General features: G+C 35.5%; 1 protein-coding gene across 3 annotated transcripts in view; it reads left to right on the top strand.

Moving 5' to 3' along the window:
• The window catches only part of FBXL17 (F-box and leucine rich repeat protein 17), a 521,014-nt gene that overhangs the window by 361,998 nt on the left and 141,437 nt on the right, over window positions 1-17,579 (top strand). The window contains exon 8 of one of the 3 annotated variants that reach the window (XM_047731563.1): window positions 1,563-2,100. The exons of the other annotated variants lie outside the window; for them this stretch is intronic. Within the exon in view, the coding sequence (XP_047587519.1) occupies window positions 1,563-1,579 (17 nt within the window). The 3' untranslated portion in view covers window positions 1,580-2,100. Of the gene's footprint in view, window positions 1-1,562; window positions 2,101-17,579 lie in introns of those variants that run through there. 3 annotated transcript variants of the gene reach the window in all.

Raw genomic sequence — 17,579 nt, 5'->3', positions numbered from 1 at the left:
TGTTGCACTCTGAATCTCATATCACTGTATTTTCTTTTATTCCTCCAGCTTAAAACTTACTCTATATTTCAGCACAAATCCAATCCTCCCATTACAATTCAGCGATATCAGTCCTTGAGTTTTAAAGCATCCTCATTTAGGGATTTCCTACATACTAGAAACTTCTAGTCCCTTATATCCGACACTCTCTTAATCTTACTGGCATGTTCTGCTTTTGGAGAAGTTAGAGGTGGGACTTAGGAAGGAGAAGTAGTTTTACATTTTAGGTACTCCATCAACTTTTTGGAGATTTCCTTCTGATTTTATTTGTCTGATTTTCTGCGTTTGTTTTAAGTAAGGACTAAAATTAGACCTCTTGGATCCATTTGGAAATAAGTAGAAAACTGTTCAAACTGTATGGTCTTATATAATCTCATTCAGGGGCTTTTAGACTTTCTTGTCCTACAGTGAAAAATGCATTTTGCATTTATAGTGCTTGTTGTACTCTCACTAAATTGATTTCATCTCTTACTAGAATGACCAGCAGTTGAACTGCTGTGATTCAGCTTCTTCGATGTATAGATAAGAACTACATCTGTCAGTCAATGACCTGCTCAAGAGTAGAAAACAGATGGATTTCCTTGATACAAAATGGTCACTGATCTTCTTGAGGTAGAAGGTGCCAACCTTCCCATGCTCATCAAATCCTGCATGTTGCTTTTATTATCTGTGAAATAAGGGATTAGTAGTGCTTCCATCTTATATCTTTGGGAGAAAGAGAGGCAAAGAGATTCTCCTGATGATTGATTTCACCTTAGACAGATACTAAATGGAACTTTCTCTGGAGGCAAAAAAGGTAGTTTTGTTAATTTCCTAATTTGGTAAATCAAATGTACTTTCAATTTATATATTAAACTATTCATTTTAACCCTTATCCTAATACGTTTCCTTGGGATTTTAAGATTCAGTCACCTAAAATTTATCTGTCAAATGTGTTCCTTTTCTTAGGTTTATCTGCATGACATTAAATAAATAGTTTGAACTTTTCAACTTTTCAAACAATTGTATTGAGTTGACGTGGCTGATCCAGCCTATGTGTGTCTGTGTGCAGTGTGTGCCGAACACCTGAAAGCGACTTGTCTTTCATTAAGAATGACTGAGTGTGGGCAGAGAGAAAGAGATTTTACGAATTAGAAATAAGAAGTAAACAAAAGAAAATTCTGTCTATCTTTAGGGAGTTATGTTACTTTTCTAGTTGAGATATATATATATGTGTGTATATATATATATCCATCAAAATGAACTACGTTCATACTGATACAATGTAAAATTTGCTTGCCATGATATTTTTACATGGTAAATAATTCTTAGAAGCAGAAAAAAATTACATAGAAAAGTAGCTAAGTATCGTTTGATGATTGAATGATGATTTTTAATCATGTCTCTCTTTCTCAGATGAAATTTTTTTCCTTCCTACTAACTCTTTCCTCACATATATGTAAGTCTAGGAGCTTCTCCAAGAAAGCAGTTTTGCTATGAAGGTGTTTTATTTTCTCTCATAAAGGATTCTTCTGTTCTTCTAGATTTAAAATCACAGTAATAGCCTAGTAGGCTCCAGCCCCTTCCCTGCCCTCTGTCTGTTTGAGAATCTCTCTGAAGTCAGCTTTGGGAAGTCCGTTTTGGAGATCTAAAGTCCAAAGATGCTTCTCTGGTGTACTGAGGACAAGACAGTTGTTCAAGAAGCTGCTCATGACCAAGCTGAAATCATCCAGAATGACACTTTCTGAATGTGCTTGAGGAGAATATATTTGAAATTTACATCATGTACATCCTATAGTAACCAAAAACTTCTTTTAAATGAATGAGAATAATATATATATTATAATTACACATATATAATAGCATACAATTCAAGCCAATTTTGAACAGCAATAAGGAACTTAACATTTCAGCTCTACAAAATAAACGAAGACTTTGTAATTCAATCAGTCCTATTTTATGTTGAGGCAAATGTATCTTGGCTTTTTCTGAGAATCATACCTTCTGCTCTAGTTTACATAAGAAATTGCATGAAATCTTTTAAAGCATTCGTTTTCGGCTTTGCCATTACAACACACCTTGCATTCAAGACTTGGAAATGATTTACTCTCTAAAGAATTATAAATTAGGACAAATTCAATAATTTCTCGTCTTAAAGTCACTTGGATTCTGGTAGAATTTTCTTGAGCAGCAGGAGGGGTGAGTTTAGCAAGCATGTTGAAATTTGCACATAATTTGTAGGTTCTTTCTTGTCACAGCTTTTGGCGTGCGGTATTTACCAGTATAGTATTATTCATTATTGACATGCTTGTGAATTGTGTTATTATGAAAGCCAGTCACCACTTCTCCATATGCATGTTCCCCCCAAATTTCTGTCATGTTCTTTTATTTCAGCAATATTTTGGGCTGAAGTAATTTAGGGAATGCTCCTGAGTATGTGCCATACATGTCAGTGTTATCCATCATATTTATCATTCTGTGGAGGAAAACATGGGTTCTAGAGCTGGTGGCCCTTGAGGACAATAAGACACCAAACAGCACAGACCCGAGGAAAGACCCTCTCAACTACACACACAAAGGCACGAGAGGCTGTGCCTTTCTACAATATGCTGCTTTTCTCACGCAGCACATACTTTATCCTTTTGCTAGATTGTAGCTGTGAAACTTACTCTACTCTTCCACATTTGTGAAAAAATATAATTTTTAAATTTCTATTCAAGGAAGTGGTCTTTATTTTTAATAGCCTACACAGCATATACTTTTACATTTGTTATTTTAAGATACAACATTTAAATTAGACACCTACTATAATTTCTTATGGTTTCCTGGATATGGCAAGGCTCCCGAAAACATTTTTTACATGCAGTGGGCTCTACAAATATTTACCTCTGTTTTTCAACTTCAGGAAACCAGTAGAAAATTGTAGAATTAGACTTTGGGGCTGTGTAGGGTATTTTCTGACTATTACAAATCTATCTAAATCTACAACCTGCTAGGAAAGATCGAATCCCTTCCAGCTTGTGATTGTAATATATGATTTGTGTGGACTTGAGTCTGTCTCACAAATGCATTTAATATTTCTGAACCGAGCTTCTGTTCTGTGCCAGGCAGGTTTCTAACTGTGCGTGTTCAGCCCACTGATTGACTGACTGAGAGCCAAATTATTCTCACTAACACATACTCAATTCCCAACTACTACAGAAAAGATGGACTCCCAGGCCAAAATTGGACCCTCACTAACAAAGCTTGCTTTCTGCCACCAGTAATACTTACACAATGAATGAAAATTCAGTGATCTATATTCTTCCATTTAAATCCTTAAAAATTTAAATTAAAACTTTGTCAACAGTAATTCTAACCATACCGAGGCAAAAAGAGTGTTCCCTGCAATCTGGCAGCACTAAATGTAATTCATAACTATCAAAAATCCGTTTTCTCTGCATAACTTTAAAGAACGCTCCTGATGTCTTGAAAATTCCATGCAATTTTCTTTAAAAGTTGGTTTGGAATGCCACTGTGCATCTTGAAGCCCACATACAGTGAGTTAAATTACAGCAATAGCATATTTCTCAAGCACCATATAGTTGCAAATCCTTTATCCTGAAGTACATAGTGAAGGATTTTCTCCTTGAACAGTGAAGGAAGTTGAACTTTGGGGTTGTTTCAATTTAACACATGATGTGCTGCACACTTAAAGCTGTGTTTTGCCTTTCCTACCTTTTCTTCTTTATTCATCCCCACTTCCTATAAAAGGAATTAGGTCTATAATGCCGATTATAAAACTGGATCTATATTATCACTTTTCTCAAAGCATCATTTCCCCACACTGCCGAGTGGAAGTACTTACTTTTCAGTGGGTTAATCTAAATGCAGAGTAGAAGGGCTGTTATTCATCACCCCCATTTCTACTGCTCCTTTATAACCGCTGCTGGTCTTCTCTGACTCAGTAAATGGCATCACTGTTCACCTTGTTATCCCAGCCGAAACTTAGACGTCCCTGATGCCTCACTTTTCTTCATACCTCTCATCACATCCATTAATAAGCCAGGTTTGCTCTACCCTTGAAATAGATCTCAAATAGAGCCAACTCCACTGATAACCACACTGGCCACTTCATTGTATTTCCTGTTTGTCTTCTCACTTTACAGTCTGTTTATCACAGAGTGGCTACTAATGAACCCTCTAAAAAATTCTTGAATGGAGAACAAATTAAAATGTTACTAAAGTTAATTAGTTCATGACTTTAGCAATATGCTGTTTGTCCTGGATTATAGACCTAAAACCATGAGAAACACTAAAAATTAAACATGTAGAAGCTTTGCCTACCATAAGATTTACTATGTGCAACTAAACATTTAACATTAAGCCATCATAGACCACCACTGGCACGGCTGATTCAGAATGATGAGGATGGGAACCTCAGCTTGCCAGAGGACAGTGTTAGTCAGTCCTCTTCTGTAGACCTTGCAGCACTCCATGCCACAGCTCACCCAGCAGTCAGGGAAGCATTTTCTTTTACCACCAGATGAAGCTCAAGTGCAAGGAGATGAGATCCACATAGTGTGGTTATGGGCACTGCCCTGGCTTAGAAACATAAAACTCCCAAGAACTACTATCTCATGGAATGACCAATAGGCATAACATCTAGCATCCCTGAAAGTTACATGGCTAGTTACAAGAATGATTGCACTGAAGGAATCCAAAGCATTGGTATCCCCATCAGGTATTTATACTGCTCTTTGCTATCTACCAATTAGCTGTCATTGTTACTTTAAAGCAATGTTACTTTAAAGCAATGTTACTTTAAAGTAACATGGTTAATGTACCATTTTAGGGGAACAGATCTAGGAAGTTAACCAAAGGTCAACTTCTCATTCAGAAAAGGAGACGTTTGTTAGCTCTTAACCCACTGTAGGATCTTTAAATCAGCTTGAGATTTGACATTAATTTTAACATTATTTTGTATTTATTAGAGGGCAGATATCTAACTACCATATTTCTTGCTTTTTCTGCCCAGCATTGTTTGTTTGTTTTTTAAGGAACAGACATTTTACTCCTAAAACTGAGATAAAAGGTGTAAGCCATTCAGCAGTATGGCACTGCTGTCTCTGTACCCTTTTTTTCCTGCCTCTGGACTACTACTCTGGACTACCTGGCCTTACTGGGGACTCTTGAAACCTTACACACAGTCCAGACTTAGTGGCAAGTACAAGCACTTTTAGAGTTTCCATTTTGTTTTTGCATGAGGGAGGAGGCCTAGCTAACACGAGGCAGCAAAATCACTACGACTAGCACAAGCATCCCTAATGTATCAGTCTAGTCCCCAAATGGCACAACTAAACAGGAAAAAAAAAAAAAAAAAAAGTCATTGAAAATTTGCTACTGTAGCAATTTTCTTTGCTATTGTTGGACAGACCTGTAAACTGGCACCTAGTATCCCCTAACCAGCACAGTGTTCTTGGAAAAAAAGCTGTAAACATCTTTTAAAGCAGGTGTTTCTATTTTTAAATCTCCTGGGATTGGGGGATGAGCAGTCAAAGTTGGAAACTTCTAGCTAATACAATTATTAGTGGGAAACTATTGCAAGAATGTGTTATATAATGTGCTACAAATTCCATCTAGAAGTATTTCCAGCTAGCTTTTTTTTATAGGTTCTGAGATTATGGAAGACAGAAATTTCATCCTATAGGATTGGGCTAAAAGATTATCAGGGTTGAGAGCTATAGGAGCCATCAGAAATAGGGATTTCTTTGAAGCCCCTGCTTTTTAAAGTGGAGGAGACCGAGGTTCAGTTTCCCCCAGCTCCAGAACCAGTCCTCTTTCCCTGGCTGGAGGCCTTGGTCTCCCATCAAATCACGTGGTGCCCCCATCTTCTAACCTCAGGCTTCTTTGTGCGACCATTCAGGCCTACCTTTCCTTAGAATTGGAAAGGGGGTAGAAAATATGTTCATCATTTAAGTAAATCATGTTATAACAGAATATTATTTCTTTAGTATGTTGATTTCAGAAATGTCTTTATTAACTTCTTACATAAATTTAAAAAATAATATATAATTTCTTACCTAATAGTTTGGATTATATAGGATAATGTTGTTATTTGTCAGTTTATTCAAGAATGGGAAAGTTGTGTTTGTGAAGAAAAGTGTGTGGGACTTTTATACAGAAGTATTTTAAAAATACAAGATCACAATTTGTTTACCCAGTACCTGAATGGTATTTAGCTATGTATACAATATTAACATTACAGTTATTTTCTTTCAGTATTTTGAAGATACTGTTCCACTATCTTCTGGCTTCCATTGTATTGAGAGAACTGAGAATAATCATTCCTTTGTTAGTGATTCCTTTTTCCTCTATTGTAATACCTTTTTTATTTTTTTCTTTTAGTTCTTCTGCAGTTTTTCTATGACAGCTTTACTTACATATTTCTCTTTATTTGTCATGCTTAGAATTTGCAGACCATATTAAATCTGAGACTCAATTCTTTAATCAGTTTGGGGCAACTTTCAATTATTATGTTCTCAAACATTGCCTTTCTTCTATTATCTCTATGCTTTTCTTCTGGATACTTAGTTAATTTAATTTAGTTAGTAATATATTAGACTTTCTTTTCTATTGATCTCTTTTATATTATCTATCCCTGTGTTATGAAGGATGTTATCTTCAGATCTGTCTTCCAATGAATTAATTTTTTCTTCAGTTCGATCTAATTTACCCTTTAAGCTGTCTGTTGCATTTTGATGATCGTAGTTTTAATTTTTAGAAATTCTGGTTCATTTTTAGATAGTCTTTTTATTTGTTCATGTTTTCAGTTTCCTTTTTATTTCTCAAATAGTTTAAATACATTTGTTACATTTATAATCTTGTAATTTAAAATCTGAAGTCCTCTGGGGCTTATTCTTATTTTTGTTTTGTTTTGTGTTTTAACTGTGAGCTCCTCTGAGCTTTATCTGTGGAACTACAGATGGACTTGGGCTAATGGATGTGCCTTTAAAAATTTGTGTTTACTTCCACCAGGAGCTCTGGGGCACCACCAATTTGGACAAATGAGTTTGAGTTTACTTCTTGGGCAAGGATTTCCAAGAGCAGGAAAAAAGGGTAATTCATAGTCCAAATTTATGTGAGGGATGGTATAGGGCTGATTCTCAGATGAGATAGCTTTCTGTTCTCAGCCCTACATGGGTCATTAAACTCAGACTACCAAGATTAGCAAGTCTCCCCAAGGTAATTGTAACATTCTTCCTTAATTTGGGGGTCCTTAGTTTTTTTCACTTTCTTTTTATAAAAGAAATTTATTTATTTATACATATTTATTTATACATCGTAAAATATATAAGTGCATTTTAAGCACACAACTCAATTATTTTAATAAATTAACAGAGTTATACAACTATCATCAAAATCCAGTTTTTGAATATTTCCACCACCCCAGTGAGATCCTCTTATCTGTTAACAGTTAATCTCTATTCCCATATTCAGCCCCAGGCAACTGCTATTCTAGTTTCTGGTTATATAGATTTCCATTGTGTGGACATCTCATAGAGGCAGAATCATACAAGGTGTGCAGTTCTGCATGTGCCTCTTTCACTTAGCATTATGTTTTTGAGATTCATTTATGTTGAAGCATATCTCAATATTTCATCCCTTTTTACTGCTCTGTAGTATCCCATTGCATGCATATACCATATTGCCTTTATCTGTTTATCAGTTAATGGACATTTGGATTGTTTCTACATTTTTACTATTATGAAACACTATTATGAACACTCTCATGCAAGTCTCAATATGGGTACATTTTCATTTCTCTTGAGTGGATACTTAGAAGAATTGCCGAGTTGTATGGTAAATTTTTACTTGCTTTCTTACAAAGTCAGCTGTGTGTTTTGAAGAATGCTTATTCTAAATCATCCAGCATTTCTAGCTATTTTGAAATCTAAAGGTTTTTTGGTATATCTGGGGCACACCAATGTTTGAAAGAGAAGGTTTTTTGTTTGTTTTTAATCTACAATTTAATAAGAGAAATTTGAGTTGAAATTTTTGTCATTTGAAAATATTCACTTGCAATATAGTGATCATATCCGTGCCTATTCCTTTCCCTCCACTCTCTCCCTGGGTGTGTGTGTGTGTGTGTGTGTGTGTGTGTGTGTGTGTGTCTCTCTCTCTTTTTGTGATTATTATAGTCATCACAGGCCCTTACCAGCCCAGGAGGAAAACACCAATAGAATGTCAAATGTATTAGCCACAGATATTTTTGTCATTTGTTTTAGTTTTTTATTGTAGGACACAAAGAACTGCCCCAAAGAAGTGAGTTTCTCTTCTTTTCTGTTAGCCAAAGAATTAGGTTGAAAGAAATACATTTTTAACTTATTTAAATATCCAAATTCAGATCACTGAAATTCTACTTTTGCTATTAGAATGAGCATTGACTTTAAAAATTTGTAATGCTAAAGTCATTTAATTGGAAATTGATTCCATTTTTAGAGACTTGGTTTAGACTTGCTGTACTTTCATTAAAAACAAAAACATCCATATTTAAACCATCCTTATTTTTCTTTTTGGCGTCTTCTTTTCTCTAAAGTGATTCACAACTGCTAAGTAGTTACAGTTGTTATATATATAAAAATATTGCAAAACTAGCAAAGTCACTACCATATGTGAAGAGAATTTTTCTGCCCTCCACCCTTAGGTTATTTAGGGCTGTAAGGACAATAGTCTGTTATTGTTCGTCCCTTTGAAGTTTTATATTTGCAGGTGAGCTCAATGATTTTGTGTATCAGCTACTTCATAATTTCATGTGTCTGTGGTAGGTGGAAGTGGGCCCTGGTGTTTTTGATTACCTGCCATCTACAAGCAGTTTGTGATTCAGGGGCTTGTGTTACCTTCCTTCTAGGAGATGACATTACTTCACTCGCTAAATGCTTTAAAATAATTTATTGTGCTGTATTTCTCTTTTTCTTTACAACAAAATCATTTTTATAAGATCTTTCTAAACGGATATTGGTTTTGTTCATGGAAAATTTCAAGATCATAAGGTTGATTTAAATGCTTTTAACCAATCACTTATCATTAATGCACTGAATCATCATGGAGATGCTGAGAGCAATTTAAGGTTCTGGTATATGATATTCTCTGGTGAGATTTTATTGTCTTGAGATTCTGGCAAATCTATCTTAATAGAAAGTTGAATATAGAGTTTTTAGTCAGTGTATGGATTACATTAGTATAGGATATTATGAAATATACTCTTCCATCAAGTATATGTATTAAATTTTAGCAGTAATCAGATATCCGTTGTCATTTCTAAAACACTGTTATTGTGTTTTGAGTGTGCCATTTAAAAAAGAGACATTTTTCATGGTAGACTCTCTGAAACAAACAAGCAACAAAAAAGATGATTAACATATAGATGTAAGTAGAATTCTGCTTTAGAAGGAAGGAATCTGTCCTCATGTCTTCCTGTATATTTCCCATTACTGATTATAACCACTTCCTTCTGTTTCTGCCCTAGCCTGAGGAAGCCTCAGCAGTAAATGTACAAGAAGCTTCTGGTTAGACCAGAAGTCAGCCCATCTTCAAGGTTGCAAGAGTGATGTTGTTTTTATTGTTATTATTGTTTGCATATGCATGCAAAATAATAATAAAGCAGCTTTCATTTATAGCAAATCTTGAAGAGAGTATTATTTCCATTTGTAGATAAGTAAATAGAGAGGCCTGGAAAGTTCTGTGATTTGCTCAAGGTTATTTAGCTAGAAGGCAAATCTAAATGTATCTGATTTTAAAACTCATTCACATAGCCTCTATTCCCAGGCTACCCTGACTTTCTTGGTTTAGAAGATTCCTGGTATCTGCCCTCCTTGTCTAGCCTTTCATTATCTCCTTCCTGTTTGTTCTTAACTGGTACCCATTTTAACTTATTTCTTTGCCTTGACTCTGGTATATGAATGCATCTCCACTCTTAAGACTGTTGAGTAGTTTATGCTCAAGCACCAAAGAGCATGAATATTCACTTATCCATTCCTTTAATCAATTAACAAGTGTTTGTTGAGTATCTATTATGTGTAAAGTACTCTACAAGATATTTTAGGAAGCATGCAGAATCGGATGAACCTGCCTTCTTGTGCCTATGTGCTCTTTGAGAGCAAGGTCTAAAAAATACAAGAATGAAGGAAGAATAAAAAGAAACACCTAAAGGAGTTGGAAGTTTTTTGACTTCAGGAAGTAGGTCTTGGAAATGAGGACACATACAACATGAGACTGCTGGTTGTGGTATTCAACTTTTTTTTTAGGTGGTTTTTAAAAATTTATTTGAGGGCGCCTGGGTGGCTCAGTGGGTTAAGCCGCTGCCTTCGGCTCAGGTCATGATCTCAGGGTCCTGGGATCGAGGCCCGCATCGGGCTCTCTGCTCAGCAGGGAGACTGCTTCCCTCTCTCTCTCTCTCTCTGCCTGCCTCTCCGTCTACTTGTGATCTCTCTCTGTCAAATAAATAAATAAAATCTTTAAAAAAAAAATTTATTTGAGAGAGAGGAAGAGTGTAGAGGAGGGGCAGAGTGAGAGGGAAGAGGGAATCTCAAGCAGACTCCACATCAAGTGCGGAGCCCAGTGCATTGGACACTTAACACTGTGCCACCCAGGTGCCCCTAACTTTTTTTTCCAAACCCTTTGCATGTATTTTTCTGATAAAAGTAAAAACAAAAGGAAACAAATTTCAAAAAGAAAAACATTCCATTGGGTGGCTCAGTCAGTTAACCATCTGCCTTTGGCTAAGGTCATGATCTCAGTCCTGGGATTGAACCCTGCCTCGAACTTGCCACTTAGCGGCAAGTCTGTTTCTCCCTCTCCTTCTGTGATCTCTCTCTCTTTTGCTCTCTCTCAAATAAGTAGAATCTTCTTTTAAAATTTTTAAGAGGAGAAAAAAAAAACATTCCAAACTGTGGAAGGAGAGTAGGGATATAGGTTACAGTTGTAAGATAGCTCTAAATGTTTCAAAACCATGAGAGACTTATATGGCTGATACCTAAGATGAAGGGAAAAAAATGAATATTTATTGAAGACCCAGTTCATGTCTGTCACTGTACTAGATCTAGAAATACAAAAGCATAATATCAAGGCACTTATCTTTCTCTCCTCCCTCTCAAACTGATTTTGGGTGGAGTGATAGCCCTGTACAATATAATGTGATGAATGGGATATATGATGATATCAATATACGAGATATCCAAAGAGTAGAGAAAAGGCCATCCCAAGTCATCTAGGGGTATCACTGAAAGCAAGGACATACCACCAGCACACAAGGAGGGAGATGGGGGAAGCAGAGCTCTGAGCAGGCTTGGCACAATTGGGAAGAGCAAGGCATTTGCTTGTGATGGAGAGTTCTGAGATGAGAATGGAAAGAAATTTGGAGTGAGATGTTGGCAAGCTTTAACTCTGAAGAATTTAGACTTTATGCTATAAATGTTGGGAGTTATCGGAGGTGTTTGAGGAGGAAAAGTGACAAAATCCAATTTATCTTCCAAACCAGAACTCTAGCAGTGGTGTGGAGGATGGGTTGCAATGAGACGAGATCATGAAGAGACCAATAAAGAAGGAAGATGTTGGAGTAGTTTAGGAAAGAGATGACAAATCTAAGGTTTCTCAGAGATTTTGCTTTTGCTTTTGACTTTCTGACCTCAAAGTAAACAAATAAACACATATACATATTTATACATTTATATACACGATACACTGAAATCTGGTATTCTAGTGACATCTATGTCACTAAAAATATTTAGAACTTATGCTTTAAATATATATTTAGAATTAAGTTCTTCAAATGTTATCTCTGCAGATCACTATATTGAAGAGCAAAAACGTTTCAGGTAGCAATGTAACACGCTAAATACCTACTGAATACTATCACATGAATGTCTGTAACTCGGGAAACAGTTGGCAGATGTAATTCTTAATGAAGTTCAGCTCCCCTTGTTTGATTTGAAGAGAGTATTTCTCATGTCTGATCACTTGCTTGAATGTCAGTATCTTTGATTCTTATTCTAGGCCAACACTGGCTAACAAGTATGTAATGCAAGCCACAAATTTGAGCTACACATGCAGTTTCAGATTTTCTAGAAGTGCATTGAAAAAAGTAAAAAGAAACTGGTAAAATTCATTTTAATAATGTATTTTATTTAATAAAATATATCTAAAATATCATTTCAGCATGTAATCAAGTAAAAATATCACTATTGAGATATTTTACATTCTCTTTTATATAGTACATCTTTGAAATCTGGTGTGTATTTTACATTTACAGCACATCTCAATTCTGTCTAGCCATGTTTGGGGTGCTCAATAGCCATGTGTCGCTAGTGGCTACTGTATTGGAACACAGCTCTAGATTATCCATCTTTAGTGTAAATCTCCATTCTAGGATTCTTTCTAAATTTAGTGACATATGAGAAAAATGAATGTCAGTCTGACTTCTGTTTTTTGTTTTTTTTTCCTTTTATGGCTAAGATGTAACCAGTCACTGAACATGGATTTCATTTATTTTATTACCTTGTTGAATCAGGTTGTTAATTCATCCATCTAGTTAACAGAGTTTAAGTTTTCCTCCTTCTTCATCTTTCTGAGGCTTTTTATGATCTCATCGTTTTGTTCTCAGCTGTAGGGTAATTTATAAATAAAACGACTGTTCACCAGCCATCCTGGAGGATAGACAGGAACAAATCGGACAGAAATAAAAAGGAATCCATCTCCTTGCCCTCTGTATTATTTGATATGATAATGAATAATCTTGAAATTATTTTCAAGAGGCCATCTCCTGAGTACTCTTGAGTATTAAATAGCAGGGAGCACTATTCTTGTATAGGGAAACATGGAGGGGCCTTGTAGAGTAGAGAACATGTTCCTGATTTCTGGACTGTGCTTTATGATAAACCCCTGCAGATGATGACGTGTCAGTAGAAAACCAGAGTTCAGCATTTCACTATTACATATAAGTTGGGACTGGGCAAGACTGGTATTTTGTTAGTAATTTAATATTTATCAAATCCCTTAGTCTTATTATAGATCTTTAATATCTTTATTACTATTATTGTACTAATAAGGAGATATGCTGTGTATTTGCAAATGTTGCCTAAGGATATAAAGTAATGCTAGAAAGGATTTAAACTCAGATTTCTCTGCCCTGAATCTGGTATCCTTTCCACCGCAGTATGCTGTGTGCTTAGATAAAATCTTTCACCCTTAAACACTCTATGCTATGAGTGTTCAGTGGAACATGGTGCAGAGAAGTTAGGAGACAGTTCTAGTACCTGCCCTGCCATTCACAGAGTATATGAACATATGCAGATTCCTTATCTTCTAATATTTTACATCTAAGTCTTTCTCAGGCAAGGTGCAAGGAGTAGTGAAGTTACTAATGCAACCCACTTTCTAGAAGAGATACCATAGTAAAGTACAGTTCTCTCTGTCCTTTCAAAGTCACCATCTTCTTGAAGGCAGTTGGAGGCTTTAATATTTTGGAGTCAAGCAGGCCCATGTTCAGAACCCAGTCTTGCTTCTTAATATCTGTATGAAGACAGGCAAATTATTTAGTCTCTCCATGAGTCTCAATTTCTTCATCTATGAATTGGACTGTTAGAAAGATTCAATGAGAAAAAGTAGTAGATGGAATCTGTCCTTTCTTTACTTTTCCTATCAGAAAAAAAAAAAAGAGTTTCACTTATAAAACACATCTTATGTAAGACTTAAGTTCTTAGTGTTAGAGGATTCAGAGAAGGAAAAAGATATTGGGAGCTGGGGTGTGATCCGAGAAGATTTCAAAAAGGATGACGATGTCAGGCTGGTGGAAGAAGGAACGAAGGATTTGGACAGGAAAACTGGGCAATACAGTGAGCTGTATCACAGAAACAAAGGTGACAACAGACATGGCATATATGAGAACATTTGGAATCTGTAATGATTCTGAGCATTTTGACATGGTTCAAGTTAATGGCTTTTGGTCATAATCTAACCATAAAATTAGGTAGTTTCTTCTGCCTGAGTGTTTAATGTATCTAAACAGAGAAATCTGTCACAGTGGGTCTCTTCCAGAATCAGCTACTCCATATACTTCACCAGCTGCCGATTTCAGGTTTTTGTCTGAATGTCTTCTTTGATGTCTGCATTTTTCCATTTTCAATGTTCCATGTCCAGAACTTTCACCTACTTTTAGGATAACAGCTTTATGTCTTTTATTAGGCTTCACAGAATTAATTTAAATGCTCATTGACCTAATACTATTTATTTATTTAATATTATTTATTTTTATTTGATAATATTATTAAATTAAACTTTAAGTGAGACCAGACTACTTGAATTTCTTACTATACATCTCATATCATTTTTCAAAAATAACTATTTTAAAGGTCTTGAATAATTTATAAAAGCCCTCAGAAATTTGAGTTCATTAGGCTTTCAGTTACACTGATGCACGGTTTCGGTTACATTGATACAAACTTATAGAACTTATGAGGTTTTTTTTTCCTTAAAAGTAAGGGGAATGTTGTAGTCTCTAAAACAAGGCCTGTTAAAATTAATGAAGAATATATACTTGTTCTTTGGTTCTTTTGGTTTACCTGATGGAGATAGTTTAAATATACTATACTAAAAGAGTTTATTTATCCATCTTTACTCCCGGTGGAGGCTAAGTCATATCCAGAATTATTCCTAATTCCTCAAAGGAATATGTATTTTAAATAAATCAGGTTAGGTAGGAAATAATTTGTCTTGTACAGCATTGACATTAAAAGAACCACTTCTATATTTTACATACGTATGTAAATAAAATGAATGTGAAACTATTTACTAATATATACAAATATAGAAAGTTTAAAAATGGTCTAATATTTTAATTCATTTTCTACTTTAAAAACTTATAAAGTGTAATGTGAAGAGAAGTGCACATATATCGTAAGTTCGGTGGATCTTGGCAAACTGAATATCTGTAATAAACGTCAAGATCAAGAAACATTTTCACTGCCCCACAGTCCTCACCCCTCCTGACCCTTTCCAGTCATCACGCTACTCTAAGGGTAATCAGTATCGTTACCTTCTAATAGCACAGATTAATTTTGCCTCCTTTTCTGCTTAGAGAATGTTTTTCTTTAAATATATGTAGCATTATAGTAGTATCTAAAGTTTTGTTGTTGTTTTTTATGTTTTATTTTAAATATGAAATGTAATGCTGTCTTCAGCCTGAAGATAAACTATTTATAAATTAATTACCTGTGATCTGAAAGGGAGGAAGGAAGGCTAATAATCTGCGCATGTGTGAGTACACACACACACAAAGATTTTGTCCTATCACTAATTCTTCTGACTTAAAACAGTGCAATAGTAAGAAAACACACTATTTCATTAATTTAAAAAAAAATTTTTTTTACATTTGGAATTATTTGGCATCAAAATGGAGGATTTTCTTTTTTTTTTTTTTAAAGATTTTATTTATTTATTTGACAGAGAGAAATCACAAGTAGGCAGAGAGGCAGGCAGAGAGAGAGGAGGAAGCAGGCTCCCTGCTGAGCAGAAAGCCCGATGTGGGGCTTGAACCCAGGACCTGGGATCATGACCTGAGCCGAAGGCAGCGGCTTAACTCACTGAGCCACCCAGGCGCCCCGAGGATTTTCTTTTTTAAAACAATTTTTATGACACCATGTCACTAGCCTTTATTGGAAGTAATTTTGAAGTCTTAAAATAAAGAAAAAAATTCCAGCTTTATGAATCAGAGTATATTCTATTTATCAATCAGTATTATTCTGCCTCTTTCAAGCCTTCTTTAATAAGACACAATTTTTACCTTTAAAATTTGTTTTTAAATATGTAGAATTAACCATAAGGATAAATTCAGTATGATTTTAATGTAATACTGAGAATCGCTCCTAGTTCTTCGAGTTCCACACCACAGTCACCTACAGGAAGGCTTATTCTTCAGCTAAAGGAAGTTAATTTGAAGTGAGCTCGATCTGGTAGGAGGGGGGGTCTATTCAAAAATTGGTTGGCTGTGGAATTCTCAAATATAAATTTTGATTTACCACCACATTTTGTTTTAGCATTGCTATGACTTATCTCTTTGGGGTAGCATCATGATACTAAGAAGTATGATTTGAAGCAGGGTCTCCAAAGAGTAACACATACCTTCTTTCTCAACATATATGTTATATTAAAAGAAGACAGTACATGTGAAAATGGAACACACTAGGAAAAATGTATATTGAATTAAACTTTAAACTTAGGGAAAAATAAGAGATTTTCATGTTTATGTGGGCCTTGGCTTTTAGATACATGAAAAGCATCTGCATAGACTATTGATTGCTTAGTCAAATGAAGGTAAAGTAGAGGCTGCACTGACATTGAACGCTCCTGATGTCTGGACTATCAGGAAAACTGCACACATTAATAGGTTTGTTTAGAACATATTTGTGAATGGGGGTTTAATAAATCAATGTTGCCAGTGGGTTAATTGTTGAAACTAGGTGATGGATACATGGAAGTTCATTGTACTAATGTTTTGACTTCTGTGTATGTTGGAAATTTTTCATGACAAAAGTTTTAAAGTTTTGTCTCCCAAAGCACATTTAAAACTTATATAAATAATTCTGTTCTAAGGTGCCACCAGTTACCTTTTATATCATGTAGAAGGATAAAGAGGAAAATCTGCTTAATAACAGAAAGGTTTTTTTTTTTATTACTTTTATTATGTTAGTCATCATATAGTACGTCATTAGTTTTTGATGTAGTGTGTTCCATGATTCATTGTTTGCGTATAACACCCAGTGCTCCATGTAATCTGTGCCCTCCTTAATACCCATCACCGAGCCGACCCATCGCCCTACCCCCTTCCCCTTTAAAACACTGTTTGTTTCTCGGAGTCTACAGTCTTTCATGGTTCATCTCCCCCTCTGATTCCCCCCTTCCTTTTTCCCTTCCTTCTCCTAATGTCCTCCATGCTATTCCTTATGTTCCACAAATAAGTGAAACCATAGGATAATTGACTTTCTCTGATTGACTTATTTCACTCAGCATAATCTTCTCCAGTCCCATTCATGTTGATGCAAAAGTTGGGTATTCATCCTTTCTGATGGCTGAGTAATATTCCATTGTTTATGTGGATCACATCTTCTTTATTCATTTGTCTGTTGAAGGGCATCTCAGCTCTTTCTACAGTTTGGCTATTGTGGACATTGCTCCTATGAACATTGGGGTGCACGTGGCCCTTCTTTTCACTACATCTGTATCTTTGGGGTAAATACCCAGTAGTGCAATTGCTGGGTTATAGAGTAGCTTTATTTTTAATTTTTTGAGGAACATCCACACTGTTTTCCAAAGTGGCTGCACAAACTTGCATTCCCACCAACAGTGTAAGAGGTTCCCTTTTCTCCACATCCTCTCCAACATTTGTTGTTTCTTGCCTCGTTAATTTTGGCCGTTCTACCTGGTGTAAGGTGGTATCTCAATGTGGTTTTGATTTGCCTGATTTTGCTTAGTCTGATAGCTAATGATGATGAACACTTTTTCAGGTGTCTGTTAGCCATTTGTATGTC

The sequence above is a fragment of the Lutra lutra genome, chromosome 5 (assembly GCF_902655055.1).
Source record: "Lutra lutra chromosome 5, mLutLut1.2, whole genome shotgun sequence".
Classification (NCBI taxonomy): domain Eukaryota; kingdom Metazoa; phylum Chordata; class Mammalia; order Carnivora; family Mustelidae; genus Lutra; species Lutra lutra.
This window is presented reverse-complemented; position numbering and strand designations above follow the sequence as displayed.